This window comes from Corapipo altera, unplaced genomic scaffold (assembly GCF_003945725.1).
Source record: "Corapipo altera isolate COAL_440 unplaced genomic scaffold, ASM394572v1 1, whole genome shotgun sequence".
Taxonomy (NCBI): domain Eukaryota; kingdom Metazoa; phylum Chordata; class Aves; order Passeriformes; family Pipridae; genus Corapipo; species Corapipo altera.
Window position 1 is genome coordinate 37,071,776 of NW_020884873.1, and position 25,194 is coordinate 37,096,969.

Sequence of the window (25,194 nt, forward strand, 5' to 3'; positions counted from 1 at the left end):
AGATGGCCAAGATTTCATACAAACTAAGTGAACAAAACCTAAAAAAACTACTTTGGAAGAAGACTATATGCAGAGAAGAAACCCTATCAAAGGTTCTGAAACAGAATGAAACAAAATTAAATGAACTCTAAACATTTCTTTCAATCAAAATTCCAAAACTGAATGCCTTACAACTCAGATCTTTTCTCAAAGAAATCTAAAGCTACACCTTAGTATTGAGCACATACAATTGATTCTTTATTGCTGCATGAATTCTTGTCTTACCGCAGGCATTTATAAAATCCAGTTGATGTTAGGATTCCACCTCGAGCTAATTTACTACAAGTAGAGAGGTATTCAGAATACATTTCTGCTCGAGAGACTGAGCAATCAAGGTTCACCTCAAAATGGGCATTCAACCTGAGGATGAAAAAATAAACTATGAAGCAAAATACAAAAAGAAAATAAAGCAAAATACTTTTAGAAGGGTTGTCAAAACACTTCTGTCTCTATCACAGAGACTTTTGAGATCTGACACAGAAAACAGCATTTTAGTATATTATTTTGTCAAATGTCTGTTCCTTACTTTCTCCTTCTCACTGCTTATGAATAAACACATAGGACCCCTAGTACACGTGGTCAGTTTTACATGCAACATCTTATTTACATACTTATATACATATTATTTATGCAAAATAGTCTCGACATACGCCTTTTGAATGTATACTCAGAAACAAAACCAAAAAAGAATGCACTGTTTAGTGATGTCTCCTCCCCACAGCTCTATTCTTATTCCTTAATGATTCCACTTTAGCAAAAGATGGACTGAGAGCTAGCTAATTCTTCACCAGAAATTTTTATAGAAAGTCAATGTTTGTAAGGGAAATAAAGTATTGATATCTCCTACAGGCTCTCCACAAAGCCACAGACCATCTAACCTCTAACCAGGAAGCTGTGAGAGAAAGAAACATTTTCTGTCAGTTTTTATTTCTCTCAGATCCATTATTCCAACCCAAAGGCATAGGAACAGTCCCTCCCCAGCAGCAAATGAAGGCAACTGACAACTTTCACTCAGTGCTCAAATACTGGCATCAGAATATAGGCTCAGACAGAATAAAAAAAATTTCTTAGTTGTCAGCATCTATTATATGGTGCTAACACTTTGGAAAACTATACTGCATTCTCCTTTGTACAGTCCTGCACTCCCAATATAACTAGATAAAAGAACATATGATTACATCTTGAAATTGTGTTTTCGCTAAAGAGTAAGTGTAGTGCCACTTCTCTTGCAGATGAGTCACAGTTTCACTATTACAAAAATCGAGGTTACACTGTATTAATAGAAAGTTTAGGTATTAATTAAATATGGTATATCAGAGAAGTGACTGCCCAGTTGGGTATGTCATATTAGGCTGACACACTATCACTGGTATCAGCAAACTGGAGATATTCAGGACTTACAATGGTGAAATGGGATCTGTGATTAGCACTTTACTGTCACACGCACTTACAAGTCCTACTGAAGCTAAGCTGGCTAATAATACATCCAGGAAGGTCAGCTTAACTAATTTGCCTTTCTGCTGCTTTCAAGAGACAGTAACTAAATTCTACTGCTATGACTTACTCATTTTCCCATTTCTCTCAAGAGAAAGTAATGACTAAAACATGCCATGAAAATTTACATGAATCTAAGACACTCCATATTAGCATTGAGGAAAACGTTTAAAAGAGGCAGCTACTCGGCTCTCAGTTTGCCTTTTTTTTTTGGCAGCATAGATAGTATTTAAATAGAATTTTCAGAGCTATATGTCAATTTTTATTTTTTCACTACCTCATATCTACATATGACTAACCAGGAGAAAATCAAGTACAACACTGACAGGTGGAGAAGGACACAGGATCAGAAACAATGGAGACATTCCAAATCTTCCTGATACCATGCTCTATGGTTTGTTTCAGTATTTTCTGTCACTTGATGGTAGCACACAGCTGCAGCACAGTACCTACCCATACTTAACAGCCAAACTTTCTATTTTACACTTTATACGAAGTACAAATTTCAGCTTGCCTACAACTGTATTACTTAAAGATAGATGTCTAGTGTTCTCTAGAATCTCTTCTAGAGTTTCTTCTAGAGAAGGTGGCGCCAGAAGGTAATTTGTAACCTTACCAGAAACTTGGTGGGAGAAGGCAATTTGTTTTACTACTGGGGGAATATCCTACTCCATTAACTAAAGAGGCAGCTTAGGAAACTAGCTTTGGCTCGAGGCCAACTTACTAATTTTGCAGCTTGCTAATTTGAGCTGCAGAGAGTCTAACTCCAGGTACCCCTGTTTAAATGTCTAAATGTGAAATTTCTCAGTCTTTCACAGCAGTGCACATTAATAACACTTTGCAGTGTGCAAAGAGAAGCATGAGAACATCAGCTGGCTACAAGAATCTGCAACATTTCCCCCAGAGCTCTGCTGGCAGTATAACTAAATCATAACCTAAATATATAAACCATAACCTAAATTACTAGCTTTTGTAAATTCTACCCACTGTATCTTGAAGGTCCTTGCCTGCTCAGTAAGACAAAAGATGAATGTAAGAGCTGTGAAGCAGCTGAGGCGAAAGGGCCCATCAGGAACCGATTAATACATATATTTAGGATGTGAGTAGAATTACATAAGACAATTAGTTCAGAAAGATCACCCTCAGTCCACAGGAGAACCAAAGGAGGAATAGTTTCTCTCGCAATATCTGACAACAGTATCAGTTGAAAACAAGAGAATTTGGATGGAAAAGACTTTAATCTTCCTTAACCTGCTCAAGGTTCACAGATTTTTGCAGAGCCTAGCTTCAGAATTGGATAATTACTCATACTGGTGCAGTAATACAGCAACATATTATCAGACAAAAACACTTGCGAAACAGATAACACTGCCTGAAAATTTATAAATAAATAAAATCAAGATGAGAGTTAAAAATCAAATTTTAAGCACCAAAAGTCAAAGACTGAATATTCTAGTTGAGTTTTGTCTTTCATACTTCTTCAAAGCAATGAGAGAATGGTTTTATCTTATACTTTTCAGAAAAATGAGTCTAACAGTAAATAGAAGCAAACTAGAAAATTCTGTGAGACACGAATATAGAATTTTTCTTTGCTTTTCTTTTTCATTAAAGTATTTGAATAGAACTATACACTTACCACTGACATGCAAATTTCTCACTGTCTATTTCTACTATTCCTGGTGGTGGAGCAACATGTGGTGCTGTCCTAGAGGCTGTAGAGAATGTGGGGAAGAAAAAAACAAACTTGATGAAATGTTTTTTTATTCTTGAATGAAGCACTTCATGACTTCCACTAGTACAGTTTCTCCTGTGTCTGTCAGCAAGGATATATCCAGCTAAGGCAAGTCACAAAGGCACCCTAAGCAGACTACAGATCTGCACCACAATCTACCGAAGTGAAGCCAGGCGCACCAGTGCCACAGTCACTGAAGACTATCAAGAGGTGTGCACCTCGCGAACAACTGCTTTCAGATTCATGACCACGATCTCAGTACTTCTAGAGGACTGAGCATGATTTTAAAGTGGGACAGTACTCCACGAAAACAGGTACAAATACACAGCAATTATTTTTCCAGTTCCTAAGTGGATGTAAATACAATGCAAAAGGATGTTGTTGCAATGTTACATCAGTTCCTCCTACTCACTCTTGTTCACCCCCTTAGTTACACTCTTTTCCAATCACTTTTGCTGTGGTATCTGCATCTGTTCTGGAAACTGCACTTAGGCATGCAAGCCAGTGTCTGTTGCAATGGTTCTTTCTCACTATCTTCCTAACAACAGTCACGATTTCGTTCACATAACAAGAAGCCACTAGCAGCTTCAACAGAGGCATGATTCAAAGTGCCTATCTCATCTCTGCAATTCTATCAAATACTGGATGTTACTGCCCAATAATAGGGTAAAACACAATATAAAATGAACCTTCAATTCTTTGCAAATTGTGGGAACAATCTAGAATGGATACTTTTTCTTTCCACTTAGTAAGTTAAAATAAGGAGTGTACATAACTTTCAGAAATTTCCAGATTAGCAACTGAAAAATATAAAGATTCTTTCAAAGCTTGTTTCACAACAGCTTTGGCTGACATAGGTTTATATTTGCTTTGTGAACAAATGTTTGAAAAAGATACCATATGTTATGCATAATGCTACATTTACTTATGTAAATTAATCCAAAATCTAGAGAAGACAAAAATTATACATGCTGTACAGGAAATTTTGTAGAAGAATATGTTCTCTTGCTGTGATACTAACCTGGGACACCTGTTGCATGGGCCTGTGAAGAACCATGATCCATTACCTGTGGTCTAACATCAAGTATTCCTTGCTGGCTAACACACTGATGTTCAATGAGTTTTACAGCAGTAAGTGCATCAGGTCCAAACATCTGGATGTCCATAGAAACCAGACATACTAATGTATCTGAAGTATTAAATGTAAAACCAACAGTAATATTAGAACAAGATGAATGCTGTTGAGACATACCAATTTGCTTTAAAACTGCCATGTGTTGAAAGAAAACAAGTCCCTGCACGCTTCTGTAGTTTTTTTTTTTAACACACTTTATGGCATAAAAAAAATACTCCAGAATTTTTAGCTTCCCTAGTTTTAGCACCATCAACTTCTTGAGGACACAAAAAATAAATTTAATAAATTCCATCCCCAAGCTGCACACAGACACATGCAAGCCACATTTTTAACTACTGAACATGACATTCTTAAGTCTTCCTTCCTATATAAGGGAGAGTAACAATAGATTTTGCTTCTCCCTTACCTATGCTCTTCTCTACTTTAGCAATCTTTGAGCAAGCCACTTCTCCCATTTCTGTGAGCATGTATAGCACCTCAAGTGCTGAGATTACAAGCAGCACATCTGGTAGTGTGAGATGACATATGATCTCTTTATAGGATTCTTGATCCACATATTCACAAATTAGGACACCATTATCTTCAGCCTTACAAAGATTTGCCAAGATTTCCATGCCTGAAGAAAAAATACAAAATAGTTTTAAACAGCAGTAATTACAATTCTAATAAAACAACAAGAATAGCTAGAGATCTTACCTCTCATTTTTAAAAATCTATCCCTTGACATGAGGCATTTTGTAACTGTGTGAAACATTAGATGAGTAGTTTTGAAATCAACAGGATCCAAAAGAAGCTAATGAGAAAGAAAAAAAATTACTAACACTATCCATGTAGTGGTAATGGTCAAATCCTTAAATTGCATATCAAAATATAAGATTCCTGTTTAAATGCAGTACATATAAATTAAATTTGTGTTCATAAAAACAGAACCCTGTCAGCTTTTGATTGTTGCTAGCATTTTGAGCCCCCTCCTCCTTTTCTGCTCTGAAGCAGTAGTATAATTTACACTTTCCAGTGCTCAGAATAAGGAAAATAACTTTATTCTCAGGCAGTCAACAGTAAACACAATGTATTTTAATATCCAACAAAGGCCAAAACTTGAGTAAGAACAAATATTCCTTCCCAAGTGCTATCACAGTCATTCATTCTGTTTCTATCTAGTTCTGCTTCTCAATTAGAGCTCTCAGACATAAGTAACATTCTTTCTTATTTAAAAGCAGCTGGGCACATGGTAAATGAAAACACCATTTTTTTTTCAAAATTCAGCAATGGACCAATACTTCCAGTCTCATTCTCTGATAGTACCCATTTTACTTAAATTCATACGCTATATTTCAAAATATAAGGACTATCCGAACATATATAAAATACCTATAAAATCCATACAATTTATCTGCAAAATAACATGACATACTGAAATAGTGTATTTCATAACATTCAAACCTCTCTGAAAAGAAGAAGATGCCTCCCATGATTCTGGCAGTATATCCAGTGGTATATGACTAGCTTACACAAAGTACAGTACACAGAATAAAACTCTCTACAACCCTCTGAGACACACAAGTTGTATTTTCGTTTTGGTTCTTGTTTTCAAATTGCTATTTACAAATTCAGATACTAAGTTATTTCTTTTTGCATCCAGTGATAAAGGAAAAAAAATCATTTAATTAACACTGAAGTAACGCTTTTATCAAATTATATTGGAACTGTTCTGTTTCAAAGCACGTTACCTCTGCTGCAATATTTCCCAGCGTGTCCAGCCCCAACTGCCGTAGAGAAATAAAGTGACTGTGAGCAGAGAGTAGCAGGAACCGAAGACAAGTACGATTAGCTGCCAAAAGTTTAACATTTCCCTCTTCAAAAGAAAGATTTCGTAAAATCACTGCAATCTGGAGTACCCGCTGCCCTTCAATATCATTAATGCCCAATTTGCGAGGTGGATGAAATAAGGATTCCCAAATCCATTCTTCCGATGGAATATCTACAAAGTAAACAAATAAATTTTAGTCCTTCCTTTGTTGTATTTACCAACAGGTAAGTATTAAGATAATCAAGATGTCTCACCTTGAGATTTGCTTCTGTCAGAAATTAGATCACGAACTTCAATATCCTCAACAATATCCTTCCAAAACTGAAGAAAGAATTAAAAATACTTAATTTCTAGGGGATATTTCTTTAAATATTAATTATTTTTATGTGCATTACATTAAAATATTGAAATCATATTAAAGTAATTGTTCTTTAAAAATTTCCTAGTACCTTGATTCATCTGACAGTAATCAGAGGCAGTGATACACAATATGTTCAGTATTTTACAGTAAGAAACTCTTCCCTTCAAGCACCAGAAGTATGTGTTCATGATCAACCAACACTACCCACAGAAGTGCTTTGCTGAAGCACATACTGAAACTTTATGGACAGCTTTCCATAAACAATTAGAAATACAGCAATTTTAAGTAGGATAAAAGTACAGTTCATCCTCCTTTACCTCCTACAAACAGTGAACTCCTAAAGCAGAAGAAGGTGACTCCTCTCAATTTTAGTAGATATTAGACTCCTACTAGAAGTTTCTTTCTGGAAAGACTTTTTAAAGTGCTGCTGTATTGCACATCATCATAGAACAATGAAAAGAGAGAAACAACCACCACCATCATGAAAAATGCTTATAAATATAATCAAAGCAGAATGCCTCAGCAGACTGGAATTCAAATTACTTTAGAAATATATGGCCTGATCTGCAAATGGTTGTCTGTTGCCAGTCCTGCTGAAATTCAAGAATTAATCAAGGGATTAAGGTTTGCAAGCAAATAAAAATAGACATTGTGAGGTATAATAATATAAAAATATATAAAGATATGTGCATTCTAGTGTGCATATAAAAAAAAAAACCTTCCGTTGACTAATAAAAATTTGACCATCTTTTTTACTCACTAATGAAATACAGCTCCTCTTTTGGTTGTAACCACAGAATAAAACCACTAATAAATCTGGATAAAAAGGGAAGGAAGTACAACCAGCTGAACAGCAGGAGAAATTTTGCTATGCAAACGTAATTACTAAATTACAGCACTCAGACCAAGCTTGACACTACTATTTTCTTGAAAAATACAATACTACAGATTTTCTAAATTGGAAGGAAAAGAATTTTACTTTCCACTGCAGTGTTGCTAAATGGCGTCCAAGTACTGTTAAGTAAAGACTTGAACAGAAAGGATTATTACCTCGTTTTAGCAAAGACAAGAACAGCCTGAAAGAAGTCTACCTCCTTACTGTTTGTTACAAAAAGATTTTTTTAATTAATACTGAGGTTCTCACGAAGAGCCAGAAGACCAAGGTATGCAGAATGAACTTCATTTTAAGTGGTCTTTACTATTAGAGAAGGATATTATTTAAGGAAGAGGCTTCAGCTTTTTATTTTAAAAAGCACATAGAAATATTTGTCTGGAAACATACCAGTCAGTACTTTTCTTTAGGATGTCCCTTTTGGAAAACCAATGAACACAGTAAGCTTTCACATTTCACTGCCACTGCCAGTTAAAAGAAAAACCTCAAACGCTATTTTACAGATTAGTTTTTTAATCAGTTAAGGATTAAAAAAATAAATGAATATTGAACAGATATATTGGAAGTCTTCAACTTGAATCTCTTTGAAAAAGGCCAAAGTCAATCACAATACACTGTTAAAATTGCTGTCACACAACAGAACAGCATCATCACATTTTGCCAGTTTAAATCCGCCAATAATCCACATTTTGCCATTTAAGTGTATAGTTTAAAATTAAACATTAAAAACCTCTGGCAACATAAAGTCATAAAGAAGGAAATTTTTTTATCCAGAAAGCAAGCCACCCTGGACATGTTCTCAAAGGGGTGGAAAACGAGGATTAAATTCTTTCTGCCGATGAAGATGCTACAGACACTGCTAAAGATAAAGCCTCTAAATGCTATGGCTAAAGATGAAGACAGGAATACATTGTTGGAAAACTGTACATCTCACCTAAAACTTGCAGAATAAACAGATCCATGACAGTTGCTTGAACAACTGAGAAAGTCTCCCCTTCATAAAGAAGCAGTCTGTCAAACAATGCTAGTTGTCAACTCAGATGAGATTATCTTTTTCAGAACATAGCTCCTTTCTGTAAGTTAAAATGATATACACCAAGGCACCAAATAAAGTGTACTTAGACATAACCATTATTCTTCAAATTGCTTTATTATACAGTTGTGCTGCGAGCATAAGATGCTAACCTCTCCAAGCAGAGAATTTTTGCCTCAGGACTATCTACAGCATACAAACAAACCCTGTCACCTACACGAAGCACACCAGAACTGTGCGTCCCCCACAGCCTCAGTTCTTCTGAGTCCTAGAGATCTGGAAAGGCTCTTAAATCTCTAAGGAAGAGAATCTGTGGGATAGGACATGAATACACAGACAATAGGATTTCAAAAATAACAATTTAAGACAGTATTTTTTTTCCTCTCAACTGTTTATTTCTATATGCAGAAGCACTGTGAATGATAATGCTCAGCAAGAACACTGCTTTACCTGTCCCAGAGTTTTTTGCTTGCTCAAAACTGTAGGTTTGTATTCTCAAAGCCAGCATCTGTCACTGGTGTTTCAGCAACCACGAAATACCTACTGAGGCACCACACCAGGCTTCCTGTGAGCACTCTGCAGATTAAAATTTAGAACATCCTGCAAAAGCTCCAGCATTATCACCAAAGAACTGAGAAATATTATCCTACATCCTCCACTGAACAACCAGTAACTTAAACACCTTATTGGTAAGTAATGTGTTCAGAATTCCAAGCAGCTAAGAGACAAACTATTTTGTGTGGCATTTAATGCACCTATTTCAGAGATGGGCTGCTAACTATAAAGGGGGCAGGATTTCCGAGGACTTTAGCCATTGACAAGCATGCAACAATAAACGTACAGATAGAAGCCTGATATGCGTGTATTGCTGTACTGAGCTTCAGAATACTCAAAAGCCTTACCAGAGATGGCTGAGGTGAGTTCCCAGCCATGGACAGTGACACCTGTCTGCAATTATTATAACAACGTAGAACAGTTTTCCCTTTGATTCCAACAAGCTATCTTCTAGCAGGCATAATTACATATTGAGAGTTAAATAACTCCCTCAGAAAAGTTGCTGTTCTGTTCAGTCAATGACAAAACAGCTTGAAGCAATACTCTTGTGCACAGCACATACAGTCATGCAGGCAATTTTAAAAAGTGCAGTCGGCCTGGCCTATGACAATCAAAGTCTCAATCAAATTATCAGGCATAAAATTAGGTTGTCCAAACACTAAAAAAAATATAAAATAATAATTGAGAGATGCTATGACAAATAGATTTCAGCTGACACCTACACAGACAATAATGCAGAATTAAAAGTGAATATGAATTCTGCATCTTTCACTCAGACAATGGACATCAAGAAACCCAAAGCAGATTCCAGGATTTTCAGGAAGGTAAATCATACTTTCCATTCCCTAACAGGTTACAAATTCCCTTGCAACACAGTAGGAAAAACCACCAATAAAAAAAGAATTACACCTTGTTCTAAAAGTTATCCTCTGTGATTCTGGTGAAGTACAGTTTCTGTATCTCAGAAATATCCTCACACTACAATGATCTCCATCTTGTCATTCTGCACATTCTAAGGGTGTTCAGGTGTCTTAAGCTAAGAGTGAGTCTGCAGTCCCTATTCCTTTCAAGAGCTGGCCTTATTCACTTTCTTGTTTGCATTTCAGCAGACTGCTTTGATTGCTCTCAGCCCACTCAAAAATTGGTTTCTGCCTAAGTGGGAAAGATCCCCAAAAAGGATGGGGGTGGGCAGCAAATGCGGAAAACAGAACTAAATAACTTACATACAATGTTCTTGGCCTATGTGTTACATGGGAACAAGGCAAAACACGACAATTTATTCTTCTTTTTGCCCAAAGGGAAGGCAGAAGTGGAAAATGATTAGTTAAGTTAAGCTTTCTGGGCATTGTTTTGAAAAACACAAAGCACAAAGGCAAGAAAAAATCAGTTTAGCATCACAAGCAGTTATTTATTCCCTACTAGAAGGACAATCTGATACTACATATCAAAAAAAATAAACAGGATGAAAAAGTCAAGGTCTTTATCAATAGTTATTCCTACATATACATATTTATATCATGGTAACACATTGGTAATAGAAACATAAAGCTAAAACTTGGAAGCAACCAAATAATGCCTGACCACATGACATCCACATGCTAAGAGATGGTGGACAAAGGTAAAGAACTCGATTCACATTCACAATCTGATTACTGTCAGTAGCCAAATTCCTTTGGAAAACAGATGCAAAGCATTATACAGAATTCACTGGAAATCAGATCAACCAAATTACTGTCCATAAAAACAATGGACATTTGAGTTCACAAAACATACAATGTAGTAACAGTATGACTACTTATTGTCCAAGAAAAATACAAGAGCAACTGGAGTCAAGTCAGCTTGACAGATCACTGTGAGAGACAAGAAGAGTAATGTTTGCAAAGTATTTCAGGTATTTAAGTGCATAAGGATCTCTCAACACTATCCGAAAAAGATTCAGAGAATAAATGCACAGTAAAGTATTATTAAATTTATACAAAGGACAACAAAATACGAAATTCACAAAATAAAAAAGGAAACCAGAGAAGTGAAGCATTATGCAAACTAAGAAGGCAGAAAAGCTGCATAAATGTGGATTTTGGAACCCTACAGCTGGAGGAAGCCTCAAGAAGTCCAAGAATACGAAATCCAAATTCTTAAATTGAAGTAAACAGAAGCGAATAGTGCATGAAGAAATGTAATGCAATTATTCATACACTACACATCAGACAGTGGGCAGCTGCTGGAGACATGGAAGAAATACCTGGAAAAACAGCTAAATCTATCCAATTCTAAACATGCTATATAAAAAAAAAATCACTCTTGAAAGAGAACTACACTCACAAGTGAACCTTGGTAACACTTAAAAATGGGAAAGCTTCCAGAGTAGATGAGAGAACATCTGAGCAGGATGCCATCAGAGCTTGCGGATGGGACAACAAAACAAACAAGAGATACTGGCTAAATGCCAGTTGTTCTAATCCTTAAGTAAGGACATGCAGTCATTCCAAGTAACTAGAGATTTAAGCCTATTGATAGCACCAGGAAGAACGAAGAGGGAAGAACGCCACAAATTAGCATAGCTATCAGAGGTAATAGCAGGTTCAACTTCAACAATACTCAAATTCAGACACTTAATGGAACAAGTTCACTGACTAGTAAAAACATTTGATTCAGTTTAAAGGGAAGCTCTGTAAAAAGTGAGAAAATACGTAATGCTGCAGATAAGACTATTACAGAAAATATGTAATGCTGCAGGTAAGAATATTACAAATTTTTCTATCAGTTTTTTATAATGAAATAAGAATTGGGGGGGGGAGAAAGAAAGGTAACTGAAGTTTAGTATCAGAAGTTTTTCATCTTCACCTTCAACTGGAGCAGTAGTGATACTGGAGGACACAACTATATAGGTAAAGTCCTTTGCTCATGAATATGACACTACCAAATGTAAAGTTGAAAGACTCTAAGTCAAAATTAGAGAACAGTAGAATATAACATAAAAGAACTGGTGCTGAAACAATTTACAAATTCTTTACAGTAAAACTCAAGACTTGACTGAATACCAAACAACAAACAGTATTGCGTAGATATCTAAGGGCGGGAGAAATACAAACAGTGATGCTGGACCATTCCACGTGCAAAGATACAGAATGAAGAGAAAAACAGTGAAGAAAAACACATACCCATTTTTCCTTACTGAAAACTAATTTTAAAATTATAATATTATTAAGAGACTAAAAATAAAATCAAGCTTGTTTTAAGCAAACATTAAAAATTTCCACAAAACATTTTGGTATAAGTACCTAATTCTAAAATTACCCCCAGTATCAATTCAATTCCTAGTAGTTCACAATTCATGTGTTTAAGGAATTGCTTCTTCACCCTCCTTTCTATGTATCTCTAACATTTGTGTGTTCATGCCATTGCTATACTTCAGTTCGTAATTCTGCATTTTTTCCTCTCCCACTTAAAAATTCGTTTCCACTTTCCTACTTGCACAAATTTCTAATCTGCTGCAATTACAGAAGAGAAATGAACTGGAATTATAACTTTACAAAATCAAGAAACAAATAACTGGCAGTAAAATGAAAAAAAAAAATTTAAAATGATAATGTGAACAGTGAAAGGAGGGACACATATTCAACAACCGTTCTATTATCTTAAAGCTGTAAAAGCACATTAGAAAAAAAATAAACAAAACCAGATACATAATCTCTATGCTGACAACCAAATATCTCTCTCTTACGTCACAAAGTTCCCATAATACTTCCCCTGATTCCCACTTTGACACAGTCACAGCTGCAATACAAAATAAATTACTTCTAGTAGTAGAGTCAAACAAATGCTTTCAGTGAGATGCTCTGAAAAAATCTGCATTCTTGGCATATAAACACTTTTAGATCTGGTCTTAGTTTCCAACATGCTTTCAGAGTATTTCTGACATGCTTTCACCAGTATTTCACTACATGTGGTACTATACACATTGTAATGTCCAAAAAATAGATCTTGGAGAGCATCCAAGTTTCTTATTAGTAAACCTTACTGTAGTTACAGTGATTCTACTTAACACTTGGTTAAAAACATTTGTAAGAATCACCTACCCTTATCACAATTATTTAAGTTTATATAATTAATGAACATATAATAAATTAGAATTCTGTGTAATTTTAAATGTTTACAGATCTAAACATGGTGCTTGTTGCTGCTCTAGATCAGCAACAGCCTGTGACAGCTTAGGGTGAAGTCAACACAGAAGTACTAAGTGCTTTAACAAAAACCCAAACAAACAAACCAAAACACAGCCTACAGTAGTTTTGGATATATTTTTCAATGGAAAAAGGAAATGAAGATTATGAAGCATCAATTTTTACACTTAGGTTCAGCACATTTGGATCACATTTTCAAGTCCATATACCAAAAACATGAGAGTTTAGCTTTTTTGTTCTTAAGTTTACTTAAGAAATTTTGATTACGGAATCTATTCACTAGTATTTCAGCAACACTACTATGGTCCAGCTTGTTCCCAAACTGAGTTACATAAAAATAGAACAAAGCATACATGGAAAAATCTCCTAACAAATATTGCTCTGTAATACTGCTCAGATATTTCAGTATATGAAACAACTATGGAATTGAGTAGAAACCTAGCTTCCTAAGGCACTTAGCAGACTATCTCATTACATTTTTACTTAACAAAAAGCACAAACTATCAAAATATATTTTAATCTAGCTTTCTTCTATTTTAGCCACATAAATTATGACCTGTAATTTAATTTATGGCAATTGTGTATCATAGTAAATATGCTGAAATGTCAAATCTCTTTTAGTTATATTTCATGCTGTCATTCACTTCAAAATGTTCATCTAGAATATATAAGCATTTATACAAAGAAACATTAGTTTTATTTTTACCTCATTTCATTACTTGTACAGTAGCTCATGCCCTCTACTGGGAAGATAAAAAAGCCTTGTGCAAAAAGTTTAACTGAAACAAACCTGCAACATGGTTAACCTATTCAAATATTTCTCCTATGCTCCTTATGCTATGGTCTTAGTTTTCATAATCCAGAACGTTTCTTTATTGATCATGGCAGTTTAAAAAAAAAAAAAAAAAGGCATTGCTACCTCTTGTTAAATATGTTGCCAATTTTCTTTTCATCACACCTATTAGCTTTCTTATAAAAAGAAACATAAAAACCCTTATTCATTTGCCTACATCTGTTTTTTTCTTAATACATTTCTTCCTGCTTATCCAAGCATTTTAAGACAACTGTGATGTAGTGTCTTATTATATTTAAATCAAAGGAATAAAGTGGAGAGTAATTTTAAAGACATGTGCTAGTATATCTTAGGACTTTCAATCTTTTTAAAGAATTTGATACCCACCATGTGCAGTTCAAAATTATTTTAATAATTTTTAAATTACCTTAACAAAATCTCTATCAGTTTTCTCCTTCCATTCTTCTCCAAATACAGCAGAAAATGATCCTAAAGCTTTAAGCACAAAAAGCAGAATTTAGTAAAATAAAAAATGAACATTTTTTTACTTTTTTCTAATCCATAAACTAAATAAAGATTCAACAACACTATAGACTCTTCCAGTGTTTCCTTTTTATTCTAAAAAATACTGCATAAACCAACTGAAATTTCTCTTGTTATTTAATCAACAGCTACTGCAGTTTTACAGCTTAAATTGAGAGTAAGGAGTTCATAAGTAATGGACTTGTTTATGAACCCTTTTTAAAAAAACACATGGGAAACTTTTCCAGATCTTTTTTCCAGGAGTCAAGATGACTGCTCTATTTTCACCCTGACATCAACAACTGCTTTCCATGTGCACTGTGTAAGCACAAACACTACTGTAGTAATTAAACAAATTCCCACTTGTTTTCTAAAAAATCTTAACAGCAGTAAGATTTTGACAGCACTCAATTGAAAGTCAATATTTAACTAGGATGAGTAATGGATGTTCTCGACTGTTTGATGGAGCCACTGCCACAACTTTTCTAATCATCACTCCTTGAAAGCAGCAAAGACTCAGTCAATGTGACTCAGATGCTGAGTCAATCCAAAAAAAACCTCTTGTCTTGCCATAATTCTGTAATGAACTAATGACATGTTTAAGTTTCACTTTTTGAGTCATAATATTTTATTGTTTTGAAAAAAAAAGGCTACAAATCTCAATTCCAAGACCACCATCTTATAATTTATAGAATCCAAACCAAGGTTTATGCAGCTCTCAAACTGAACATACTATATACCCCCAAGCCCCTGGGGCTGCCCCATCACCTGCAATCCAACTGTTACCTCAAGGGGAGGAGGGGAGGAAGCTGATGAAATATTTTACCTAGAAGCACTACATTTTAAATAATAATGCTAAAACTTCAATTATAGACAAGAAAAAACTAAAACTTGTTTTAAATTAATAAGCTATTGTTCACTGACACCTGGAATTATTGTGAGAGTATTTTCAAACTACCTGAATCTACTAATTAGAGATTTCATTTAATCATCAAATGTCACATTATTTATAATATAAAAGCATGTAAGTATTTCAAATCAAAGCTTCATGCTTTCTTTCCCCCATGTGTCCCAATTAGTCCTTCTAATGCTGCAAGGACACTTCTCTGGATTTATCTATAACCAGGTAAGGTAAAAATGAAGTTTTCCCCAGGGAATGGAAGAAGTGAACCCACCACATGCTCATCACTCCTCTCAGCTTTACCTCAAATATTTTTCAATATAAGAAACACTAATACAGACAAGCTCTAGAATAAAAATGAAAAGAATAGGGGAGTGATGGTAAATCCGAAAATCTAGAAAGCAAGCATTCTGGAATCACTGACATGCAGGACTAAGTTTCCCTTTAGCTTCCTTTCAAATGTTTTCCTTCAACAATTCGTGTGACTGGACAAGGTGCAAACACCAAATGACCACAATCTAACAGTATCAGAAGGGCACGTGTACAATCTGGAAGAGCAGAGAGAAGCTGAAGGACACTAATGCAATATTGGGGACAACTGATGCCACAAATCATTATGCAAAACCACTAACGATTGAAAAAACCCAAACAAACAGTACACAGTGGTTAGCACTGGTTCTTCCCCAGAACTTTAAAACAGAATCTTTGACATACCATATGATGTTTATGCTTACACATGCAAAGTAGATTGATACTCAAACAGATATGATAATCAATACTATCAGACTTAATTATGCTTAGCTGAAAAGGTTCATTTGAGCAATTTCTTATTGTGGCAATTTCTGAAATTCAATATAAAAAAAACCCCAGCCCATCAAACCAAACCAACCAACCAACCAACCATGACCCCCCAAAAAGCACATAAAACCTATAAACACTTCCTCAGCACCTCAAGATGAGAGCTATGCTGTTATGATTTTACGATAGTTTAGGTTAACTTATTTTTTGTCTGCCCCCTCTCCTGACAGAAAGACAAACAAACAATTAACAAGGAATAATTTGGCATGGAGGCCACACTGAAAAAAATGAGAAGAATTTATTTCACATACTTCAGTATTTTGATGGAATAGACTCTTAGAAATTTTACGTGCTAGCACATTCATTAATTCTGAAAATCAGATTAGAGATTTTTATCTCATGTTTTTTATATTCTGAATTTTACTGTAGTTGAATGTGTAGTGAAGTATCAGGATAAAAATTTTAGCAAGTCATTGTTTTCAGACTTTTCAATTTTAAATTTGCAGATTTTTAAACTTGCAACTGTTATTAGAAAAGAATTATGAAGTCAGCATGGTCCTACGAATTCAGAAGGAAGTAGTAATACACTACAAACAGATGGAAATCCAATGCTATTAATTCAGCATCCTGAACAGTTAAACCTATCAACAAAAAGCTAATTCTTACATTTCACTAAACTGTTAAATAATTCTTTTAAATTACCAAACTTAAAAGGTATTTGTAATGCCTGATAAAACCTGTAATTGTGGAGAAGGTAAAAAGAAAAAGTAGATATAAGTATATTACAGTGAAATAAGCTATTAACATTTTAATTATCAAGGGTTGTGAAAGATGACTCTCTCTGTTGCAAAAATGTTGTTACATACTTACTGTCATCAAACACCCCAGCATTTGCAAGCAGTAAAGTGATGATTTTAGGGTCCTTTTCAAGCTGCATAACATGCTTGCTTTCATTTGAAAGAAGAGTACACACATTAATTGCAAAGTCCACTTCATTTGGGAGTCCAGATAACAGTGAAAGCACCAATTTATTATAGTCATTTGGTGAGTTTAAGTCCATAGACAGCCCGTAGCTTTGACGAAGATAATCTAAATAAGAAAAAAACCCAAGCAAATAACATTTTCACAGCTAAACGAATTACATTGAGATGATACATTAAGCAATACTACTATGAATAAAACTTTTTTAGAAGTTTATAAATTAAGTATTGTGGTTTTTAACAAGTTTTTACAGTATTCAATGTACAATTTTTTCCATTAGTCTTAGGCCAAAATGTTGACACACACTCTACTTTGTTGTGTACCTTTCTAGTTATATATTAATTCCATCATCATTTCCAGAACGCAATACTGCAGCATGTTCTCCCAACGAAAAGCTCTGAAAACACAGGCTTTAATTAAAGCAGAATAGAACTCTAATACAATTTGGAGTCAATTTGTATGCAAAAAATTGCACATCCATTCCACAGAGCCCACCAGCTTCTGATTTAGAGCTTAACTAATTGTTAGCTCAGTTCAAGTATTCAACTCTGTAAAGACATGACAGACTGACAGAAACACACTGTGCAAATTTTCAAGGTAAATTTTTTGTAAGACAAGTAACTATGCAGCCCTGCTAATTAAAAAGGAGAACATTTGTAAAGAATAATAGCTTATGGATTTTCATATTTATTTTGTTGTGGTTAACAGTGGAAAGGTTTTTAAGTCTATTAAATTAATCATTTGAGCGTCCTACAGATTTGACAGTTTTAATAATATTCTAAATTTATCTATACTCTACTTCTGTAGCTTGTTGAAATATATATATACACACACGGACATATACATATATATCTACATATGTATCTATGCACACACACATTAAAGAAACAGCACTTTTACCATCAAATATTTACCTGACACACTGTGTTGCTGGTAGTTATAAGAAGTTGGAATTGCACCAATAGGAAGTTGTGGCTTTGGATTGCCTGGTTGTACCTCATCATCCTCCTCCCCAAAATGATGGACTTTTTCATACTTTTCTAGATATCTGGAATAAAATTATAAAAAAAAAAGTGTTTGGTATATATACAGTATGAGTAAATCCTTCACCCCAAGAGCTGAACTGCCAAAGGAAACCAACTGTAGAAACAGGGAATTTACTGGAAAAAATAGTCAAAGTGGTAAAAAACAGAATCTGAGTCAGACTGACAACACGTGACACAGAAAATGTAGATATGTGGAAATATTGATTTAGATATTAAATTTCTTCACATTTTTCCATGGCACCTAGATAAATTGCAACCTATTGAGCCTGCTTGTGACTAAGTCCATTTTTCCCAAAATCAGCTTCAGCTTTTGCTACCCAAGATAACTCTGCAGATGAAAGAATCATAAAATCTACTCTGTATAGGTTTAGCAAAACATATACTGGGGTCAAGTCCAGAAAAATATTTATTTCTTTTTACCTTGCCTAAGGAGAAACAGTATAGCAAGTCCTAACAATTACACAAGAGTAACAGAATTCAGCAATACCAAGGGCAGCAATTCAAGATCAGAAGCTGTGAGTCATGGTTGTAGCTAATAACTACTGGAAATCCCTCTGAATCCCTTAGGGAAAAAAATGCTGATATACTGTACAAAGAATGGACTGCAAGCACAGAAGTTATGTACAGCAAATGTAAACAGTCAACCAGTTTGGTAAATTAAATATCTCAGTGAACAGTTATTTTGGCATTAAAAACTATAACTTTCAGAACTTTGTACCATAAAGTCAATTTAAAAGGCTCACTGTAGCCTTAATTTCGCACTGATTCGTAGTTGCAAAACCGTTCATGAAATTAAGTCAAGATCAGAGCTGCCTAAACTTACAAAGTTTAACTGTGCTGAAAAATGACAATACCAAGTCAATGAAATAAAAATAATTTATAATCACGTACTAGTTTAAAACATTTATCTTTCTCTTTGTATATGCTAAAAATATTTAACATATGAGGAGAAAACAAGCTTTTGGCATAATTTTTGTCTGTAGACACTGACGTCATTAACTCATGGTGAATCAGAAAGATTTTAAGAAAACAGTATTTCCACTGACCTCTGAGGAATATTCCACATGCATTAAATCAGTAATTATTTCATGAAATGAGACATCAACGACATAACCATACCTTTAAAATGTTAGCAAATACAACTGATTCATGTCTGACTAAGGTTTAGGATATTCAAAGGACTCCCTATGTTATTGTTATGTGAACCACTGCCATAGTGCCCTTCTTATTACGTAAACTCTTGAGTGAGTTAAGTAGTCAGCAAAAATCTTCTCTGCATAATCATTTGCTTCTAGGGATTTTAAAAAATACATTTAAATATGGTTGGGTTTTATTTTTAAACTGAAAAATCTCATTTACATGAGTCAGGTTGCAATTTAAAATCTGCCGAAAAAGTAAAACCCTGTAAAATTGTTTTTAACTTATTTAAAGTCATAGCTCAAGCCTGTCCTAAAATCTAACCCCTAATTTTGATCTTCCACTACATTTCCTTATCCTTTTAGCCTACTTCTTTCCTCTAGCTTACATCTTATATCCAAAAATTAAAAGCAAATACAATCTGTAGCTTCTATACAGCAAAAGGTGATTCTCAGCATATAATCAAAGGCACTACTCCAAGGGGGAAAATTAAAAATAAAATGACACACCTCCCTGCTAATGAAATATTTTTTGTTGCATTCTAAAGGTCATTTAGAGAGTGTGGCTTAAGTATTTATGTAACTGTTTTATTAATTTATTTCCTCTTCCATTTTTTTCAGAGAAGTACCACCATAGATTTATTGTACCTTATTATTTGCTTTCAGCTATTCAAGCTCTACTTAGAAGAAAAAAAAATAATTTCCTTCCAATATCAATTAACTGTTAAGCATTCCATAAATGAACATTACATCACTGGATATGGTAATCACATACACACACAAAAAGATTAGATGTGACGAATTCCATTTTCCATATTAACATTTATTTGAGAACTTAACATTTCAGAATAACTTACAAAAAACCCACAACAAAATAAGTAAGGGTTTTTAATACAAATCTGTGTGTGTTATACATACACACTCTGGAGAGCATATCAGAGCTCAATTCAGAACCATGCTCAAACTCTGCATGGGAGATTAATATTAAATATAGTAAGGGATTAAGCAATTTAAAAGTAGCGAAGAGAGAAATACACACACTGTGGAATATAATTCATAAAAATATTTTTAAAAGTATGAAACTATAGTAGCATAGTCAAACATTCAAGTCTACATTTAAAACATGAATGCCTGGTAAATAATTTACTATGCAATCTTATGTGTCCCATGACTCCATTCTAAAGTGTATCTGTACTGGTTTCTCAAAATAACTGTGCAGATACTTGAATACAGCTACACAAACAAGGTTTCCTGGACAAAACACTCATCTCTGATTGTGAAAGCTAGAAATCCATGGTTTTAAATCACTTAGAAAATATTTTATTCTTTCACTGACAGAAGCATTTATTTAAGGCTCATTGTTCTGAACTATGTACAGCAATATGTTGGCCAGTATCTCTCCCCTACTCTGATCCTTCTGAGTGCAGAAAATACTGTAGTGACTAGCAACTGAAAAAATATCAGTGGCTTATGTATTCTGCCAGGCTGAACTCCCACCTGTATGCATTTGTGATCACTATTTTAAGAAAATTTAACAGCAGCCTCTAAAATCTTGAAAGAGAACACATTTGTGCAGGATCCTGAACTATATGTGCAAGTAAGTAGTATGTACAGATGCAGTATGTAGGACCACAGTACTTCTGATTTACCCTGGTGCAAAATGAACTATGGGAACAATTAAAATACATTCAGTTAAACTCTGCTCGATGCAAAAGTCCCATCTTCTATCTGCTACCAGCATTTTTCTGTTGGCTTTCAAACAGTTCAATAAATTACTGGATCTGTCATCACAGTCATCATGGTTTACGTGAGTTTGTACTAACTGAGGTGACCAATGATGAAATGATGATTTCACAAAACTAGTCTAACTTCTAATACCAAGTGAAAAAAGAAACCCCAAGCCCTGAAACTATTCTTTCCTACACACGCACAAACACATTCTTCGTTTTGTACTCCTATGAGATCCCCAAAAGCTGCTGAAATTGAGGAAAAGACACATTAAGGAAAAGATAAGCCTTCAAAGTCCTAAACCAGATTAATCAAATCTGTAATCTAATTGATTTTAACAGTTTGTGTGTTTATGGCCAAGATCTAAAGGACTACCTCAGAGGCAGCCTGACCTTCCCTCCTTCTGACTGTCCAGTCACTCACACTTCAGAAAGCTCATTTCACAAACTAAGAGGATTCTACAACAGCTTTGCAGTGATTTTTCAAACTGAAATGGGGTCAGATGAATACTAGAGCTGATGCAGGGGAAAAGCAGGTGTACACAGCTGAGGATAGTGCATGTACTATTTCTACACTGCTGTAGCTCGTCTAATGGGACTTCAGAAGTGCCAGGGCTAGAGCTAATTTTCTCATACTGGTCTGATTCAAAGCTTAAGCAGCACAAAACACTCTCATTATTGAAAATAAGATTTCATAAAAACATTTAATAAGATGAAGTAAAAACGCCTATACAGAAACACATGATACTCAAAAACATAGGTTGCAAATTAATTCTGAACTTGTCCATTCTACCAAGACTGAGCAGCTATTTAAGTATTAAAATAAAAAAATAAAAGGCAATATACACCATAAAACAATCCATGCTGTTCCGTACTATAAAATGCAAATACTTAACCTTATGCTTTTTATTAAAGTCATGCCCAGCAGACCCAAACAATATGAATATCCTCTGTTAATACCTACTTTATTAAAATGTGTTAAAACAGTTCTGCCACACACAGAAAACCTGGAAGTTCAAAAATCTGTTTTCCTTTTTCTGCTCTGAAAAACATTTGCAAACTAAAACGGTGTTGACAATTGTCACACAGTACTCACTAATTTCTTATTAAGCATTTCATAGGAAATTAGGATTCAAGTTAACCTTTAGTGCTGATTTAATTTTTCCCTATGCCAAAACAAAGACTTCCCTAAACTCTGAGCTCTTTTTGTTGCTATTCAACTTATTGAGGTTCCACCTCTTCAAACAACAATCCTCTTTTCCTATCTCACCCCAAACTATCAACTTTGCTAAGGAAAAAAACCACAAACAAAACAAAACAAACTCTCAACAATCCCAAAGCATAATTTACAAATGCTAAACCCTGTCTTCTCCACCCCAAGAAAAACGCAACCCCAGAACAAAACCAAATGACAGAAATACCTTCCCCACCTCTAACACAACACTTTGTTACCTTTAAGATACTGCTACTAGAGACGGAGGACGTTTCACTATTTCTCAATCCACTGAGTTTAGCAGCACTGTAATACTGAATTTCAACCATAATACCCAAACCATAATAGACTCTTCAGTATGATTCCTTTATGCTACATAAGTACCAACTGTTTACAGATAGCTCTACAGACCTCAATCCTCCAAACCCTCCTTTCATTTCCTACAGAGAAAATGCATGGCCTGGAATTTTAGCGTAGAGAAGGAGCTTTGCAAATTAGCTTGTACAGGAGCTTTACTAGTTTTACTAAATTCTGATCTTACCAGTCTGGCAAACAGCTACTATGCAAACAGCAGAACAGTTCAGCATAAACACAGGTCTTGTTTTAAATATACAAGAAATTTAAAAACAACAAATAGGACTTTTCTATTACTGAAAAACAGTTATGCAAATGCTCATACATTATAATGAGTTACAAAAGGCTAATCTCATGTTTCAAAACAACTCAGATCTGTAGTTACAGGCTAGAAACATATACTTTGAACACAGAAAAAGGTTTTTAGGAATTCAAAATGCTTCCTTAATTTCGCAAAGTCACAGGTGGTATACATCAGTGACGCAGATCTCTGTCCTCTAATCTTCTCTTTTAATTTCAGTGCCAACTGAACAACTAAGTCCCAATAGAGAAAGATATGGCTAATCTGTACAAAAAAGAATTAAAGCAACTAACTAAAAGAGGAACCAGAATGAAATTACTAATGAAGCAAGCTGTGTACATGGGATATGGAAGTTTCGAAGACGTCTTTAAAAAAAGCCCACTTAAGTACTACGCTGAAGCCTTGGTGGAAGCGGAGTAATGAGGAAAACTGCCTTCTGTACACATGTAGAAAGGTGCTCCACACTGTTAGCATGTCATCCTGAATTGGTTATCCAGTGTACACATGATGCAAAATATTCAAGAAACCGAAATGAACGAAACTCAGTAGCAATTTACAGCCACTCCTGGCCTTTCAACTTGGATTAGGCCTCTGATCTGAGACACTTAACTTAAAATAAACAAAATAAATAAATAAATGGAACAATAAATAAATTAAAAAACTCACACACCCCCCAAACAGAAACACCACCACCACCACTCCCCAAAACTAACAAAACTCACACAGGTCTGGTGAATAGCTAGAATTAAATTATATGCAAAGTACTGCAAAATTGGAAAATACACAGGCAACCACAGAGACATGTGCAGGCTGGCTCTTTTTCAAGGGAAAGTTATTTCAATGCTTTCTGAAAATCTGGTTACTTTAAGGATCTCTCAATTTGGAAATCAAAAGATCATATACCTTTGAAAATCAAATTAACATATTACCCATTCTGTTCCTCTGACAGAACTTCAGTAAGTCACTTTGTTCCATTGAAGTCTGTGAGAAAATTCTATGAAGATTAATAATATTTTTGCCCATGAAAAATACTTACTTAAGTAGCAAGACAGTCAAGTTATTTCCAGGCTTATTTTCAGACATTTGGGAAAAAATGCTAATAAAATGAAGTCTACACTAGGTACATCTAGAGGCATGTAAAATTACTATCAACAGTAGCCCTGAATGGGCTTAGAGTATACCACAAACTGTTTTATGTAACAGTATAAAACATCTGGCTCATCTGGGTATTTTGGCTCCCTATATCAGGACACCATAAACTTAACAAATATGTACTAAGCCAGTGCCTGGCAAAACAGTGCAGACATCAACCATCACAGTCCAACTATCAGTTCCCTCATCTTTGTATCCAGGTGAAAAACAAGCAGGTGCCATTTCTACCACAGTTCTCCACCTCACCTTTCTTGAAACTGTCTTTCTGGTAGCATTACCAGTAGGGACTGACAACATGACCTTGCACCAGTTCTGTTAGCCTGAACACCTGCTACAATGGGAGACAGATACGCTCTTCCTGCTCATCCCTTGCATTCCCTCTCCCTCTTTGCAATCCTATTAACATTTTAGATAGTCATGAGACAAAATCCCTACTGTAATAAGGATTTCACACTATCGAATATTCCAGTTTGTGCCACCTTAAGTGAGAATCATTGCATATGGCCCCCTCTTTGCCCCTAATTCAACCTGACTCTTTCTCTGACCTCAAGGACTAAGGAACTCATGACAACTCAGGAACTTGTGATGCCAACTGAAAGCTGCAACCTTTTCAAAAGATAACATCTTTATCAGACAATCCATTACAGTCCTATATCTGAATCTATGCCTGGTACAGTCACTTGAAAATCTGATCCATTTATGAGGCGTAACAGCAGTCAGTATTTGAATCCCAGAGAAGGTTGTTTCTCAGCAGGGCCAAAGCACTCATACTTGACTCTGCTGTTGCTGCTGGTGCACACAGTGGAGACTGGTGCCACACTCTGCAATGAAACTCCTGCTTAGAACTTCACAAAGCTGCACCTGCAGCTTCCCTAAACAACGTCCAACTTCTTTACTCATCTCATAGATGTTCACTTATTAAAACCCTGTCCCAAGAGTTATCCTAAATAGTTTCTGGAAATGCCAATACAACAATCCACTCCAAGGCTCTGCTCAACCTTTTAGCATACACCAACAAACTGCCTCAAACTTGAT

General features: G+C 35.0%; 1 protein-coding gene across 2 annotated transcripts in view; it reads right to left on the minus strand.

The window, feature by feature from the left end:
• Window positions 1-25,194, minus strand: part of ARID2 (AT-rich interaction domain 2) — a 102,792-nt gene that overhangs the window by 27,882 nt on the left and 49,716 nt on the right. For both annotated transcript variants that reach the window (XM_027659508.1, XM_027659499.1), the window contains 10 exons: window positions 18,145-18,278; window positions 17,120-17,338; window positions 14,456-14,523; window positions 6,465-6,531; window positions 6,131-6,381; window positions 5,097-5,193; window positions 4,807-5,016; window positions 4,287-4,454; window positions 3,170-3,245; window positions 265-399 (listed from right to left, as the gene is read on the minus strand). In XM_027659508.1, coding sequence (XP_027515309.1) covers window positions 265-399; window positions 3,170-3,245; window positions 4,287-4,454; window positions 4,807-5,016; window positions 5,097-5,193; window positions 6,131-6,381; window positions 6,465-6,531; window positions 14,456-14,523; window positions 17,120-17,338; window positions 18,145-18,278 — 1,425 coding nt within the window. The remainder of the gene's footprint in view (window positions 1-264; window positions 400-3,169; window positions 3,246-4,286; window positions 4,455-4,806; window positions 5,017-5,096; window positions 5,194-6,130; window positions 6,382-6,464; window positions 6,532-14,455; window positions 14,524-17,119; window positions 17,339-18,144; window positions 18,279-25,194) is intronic.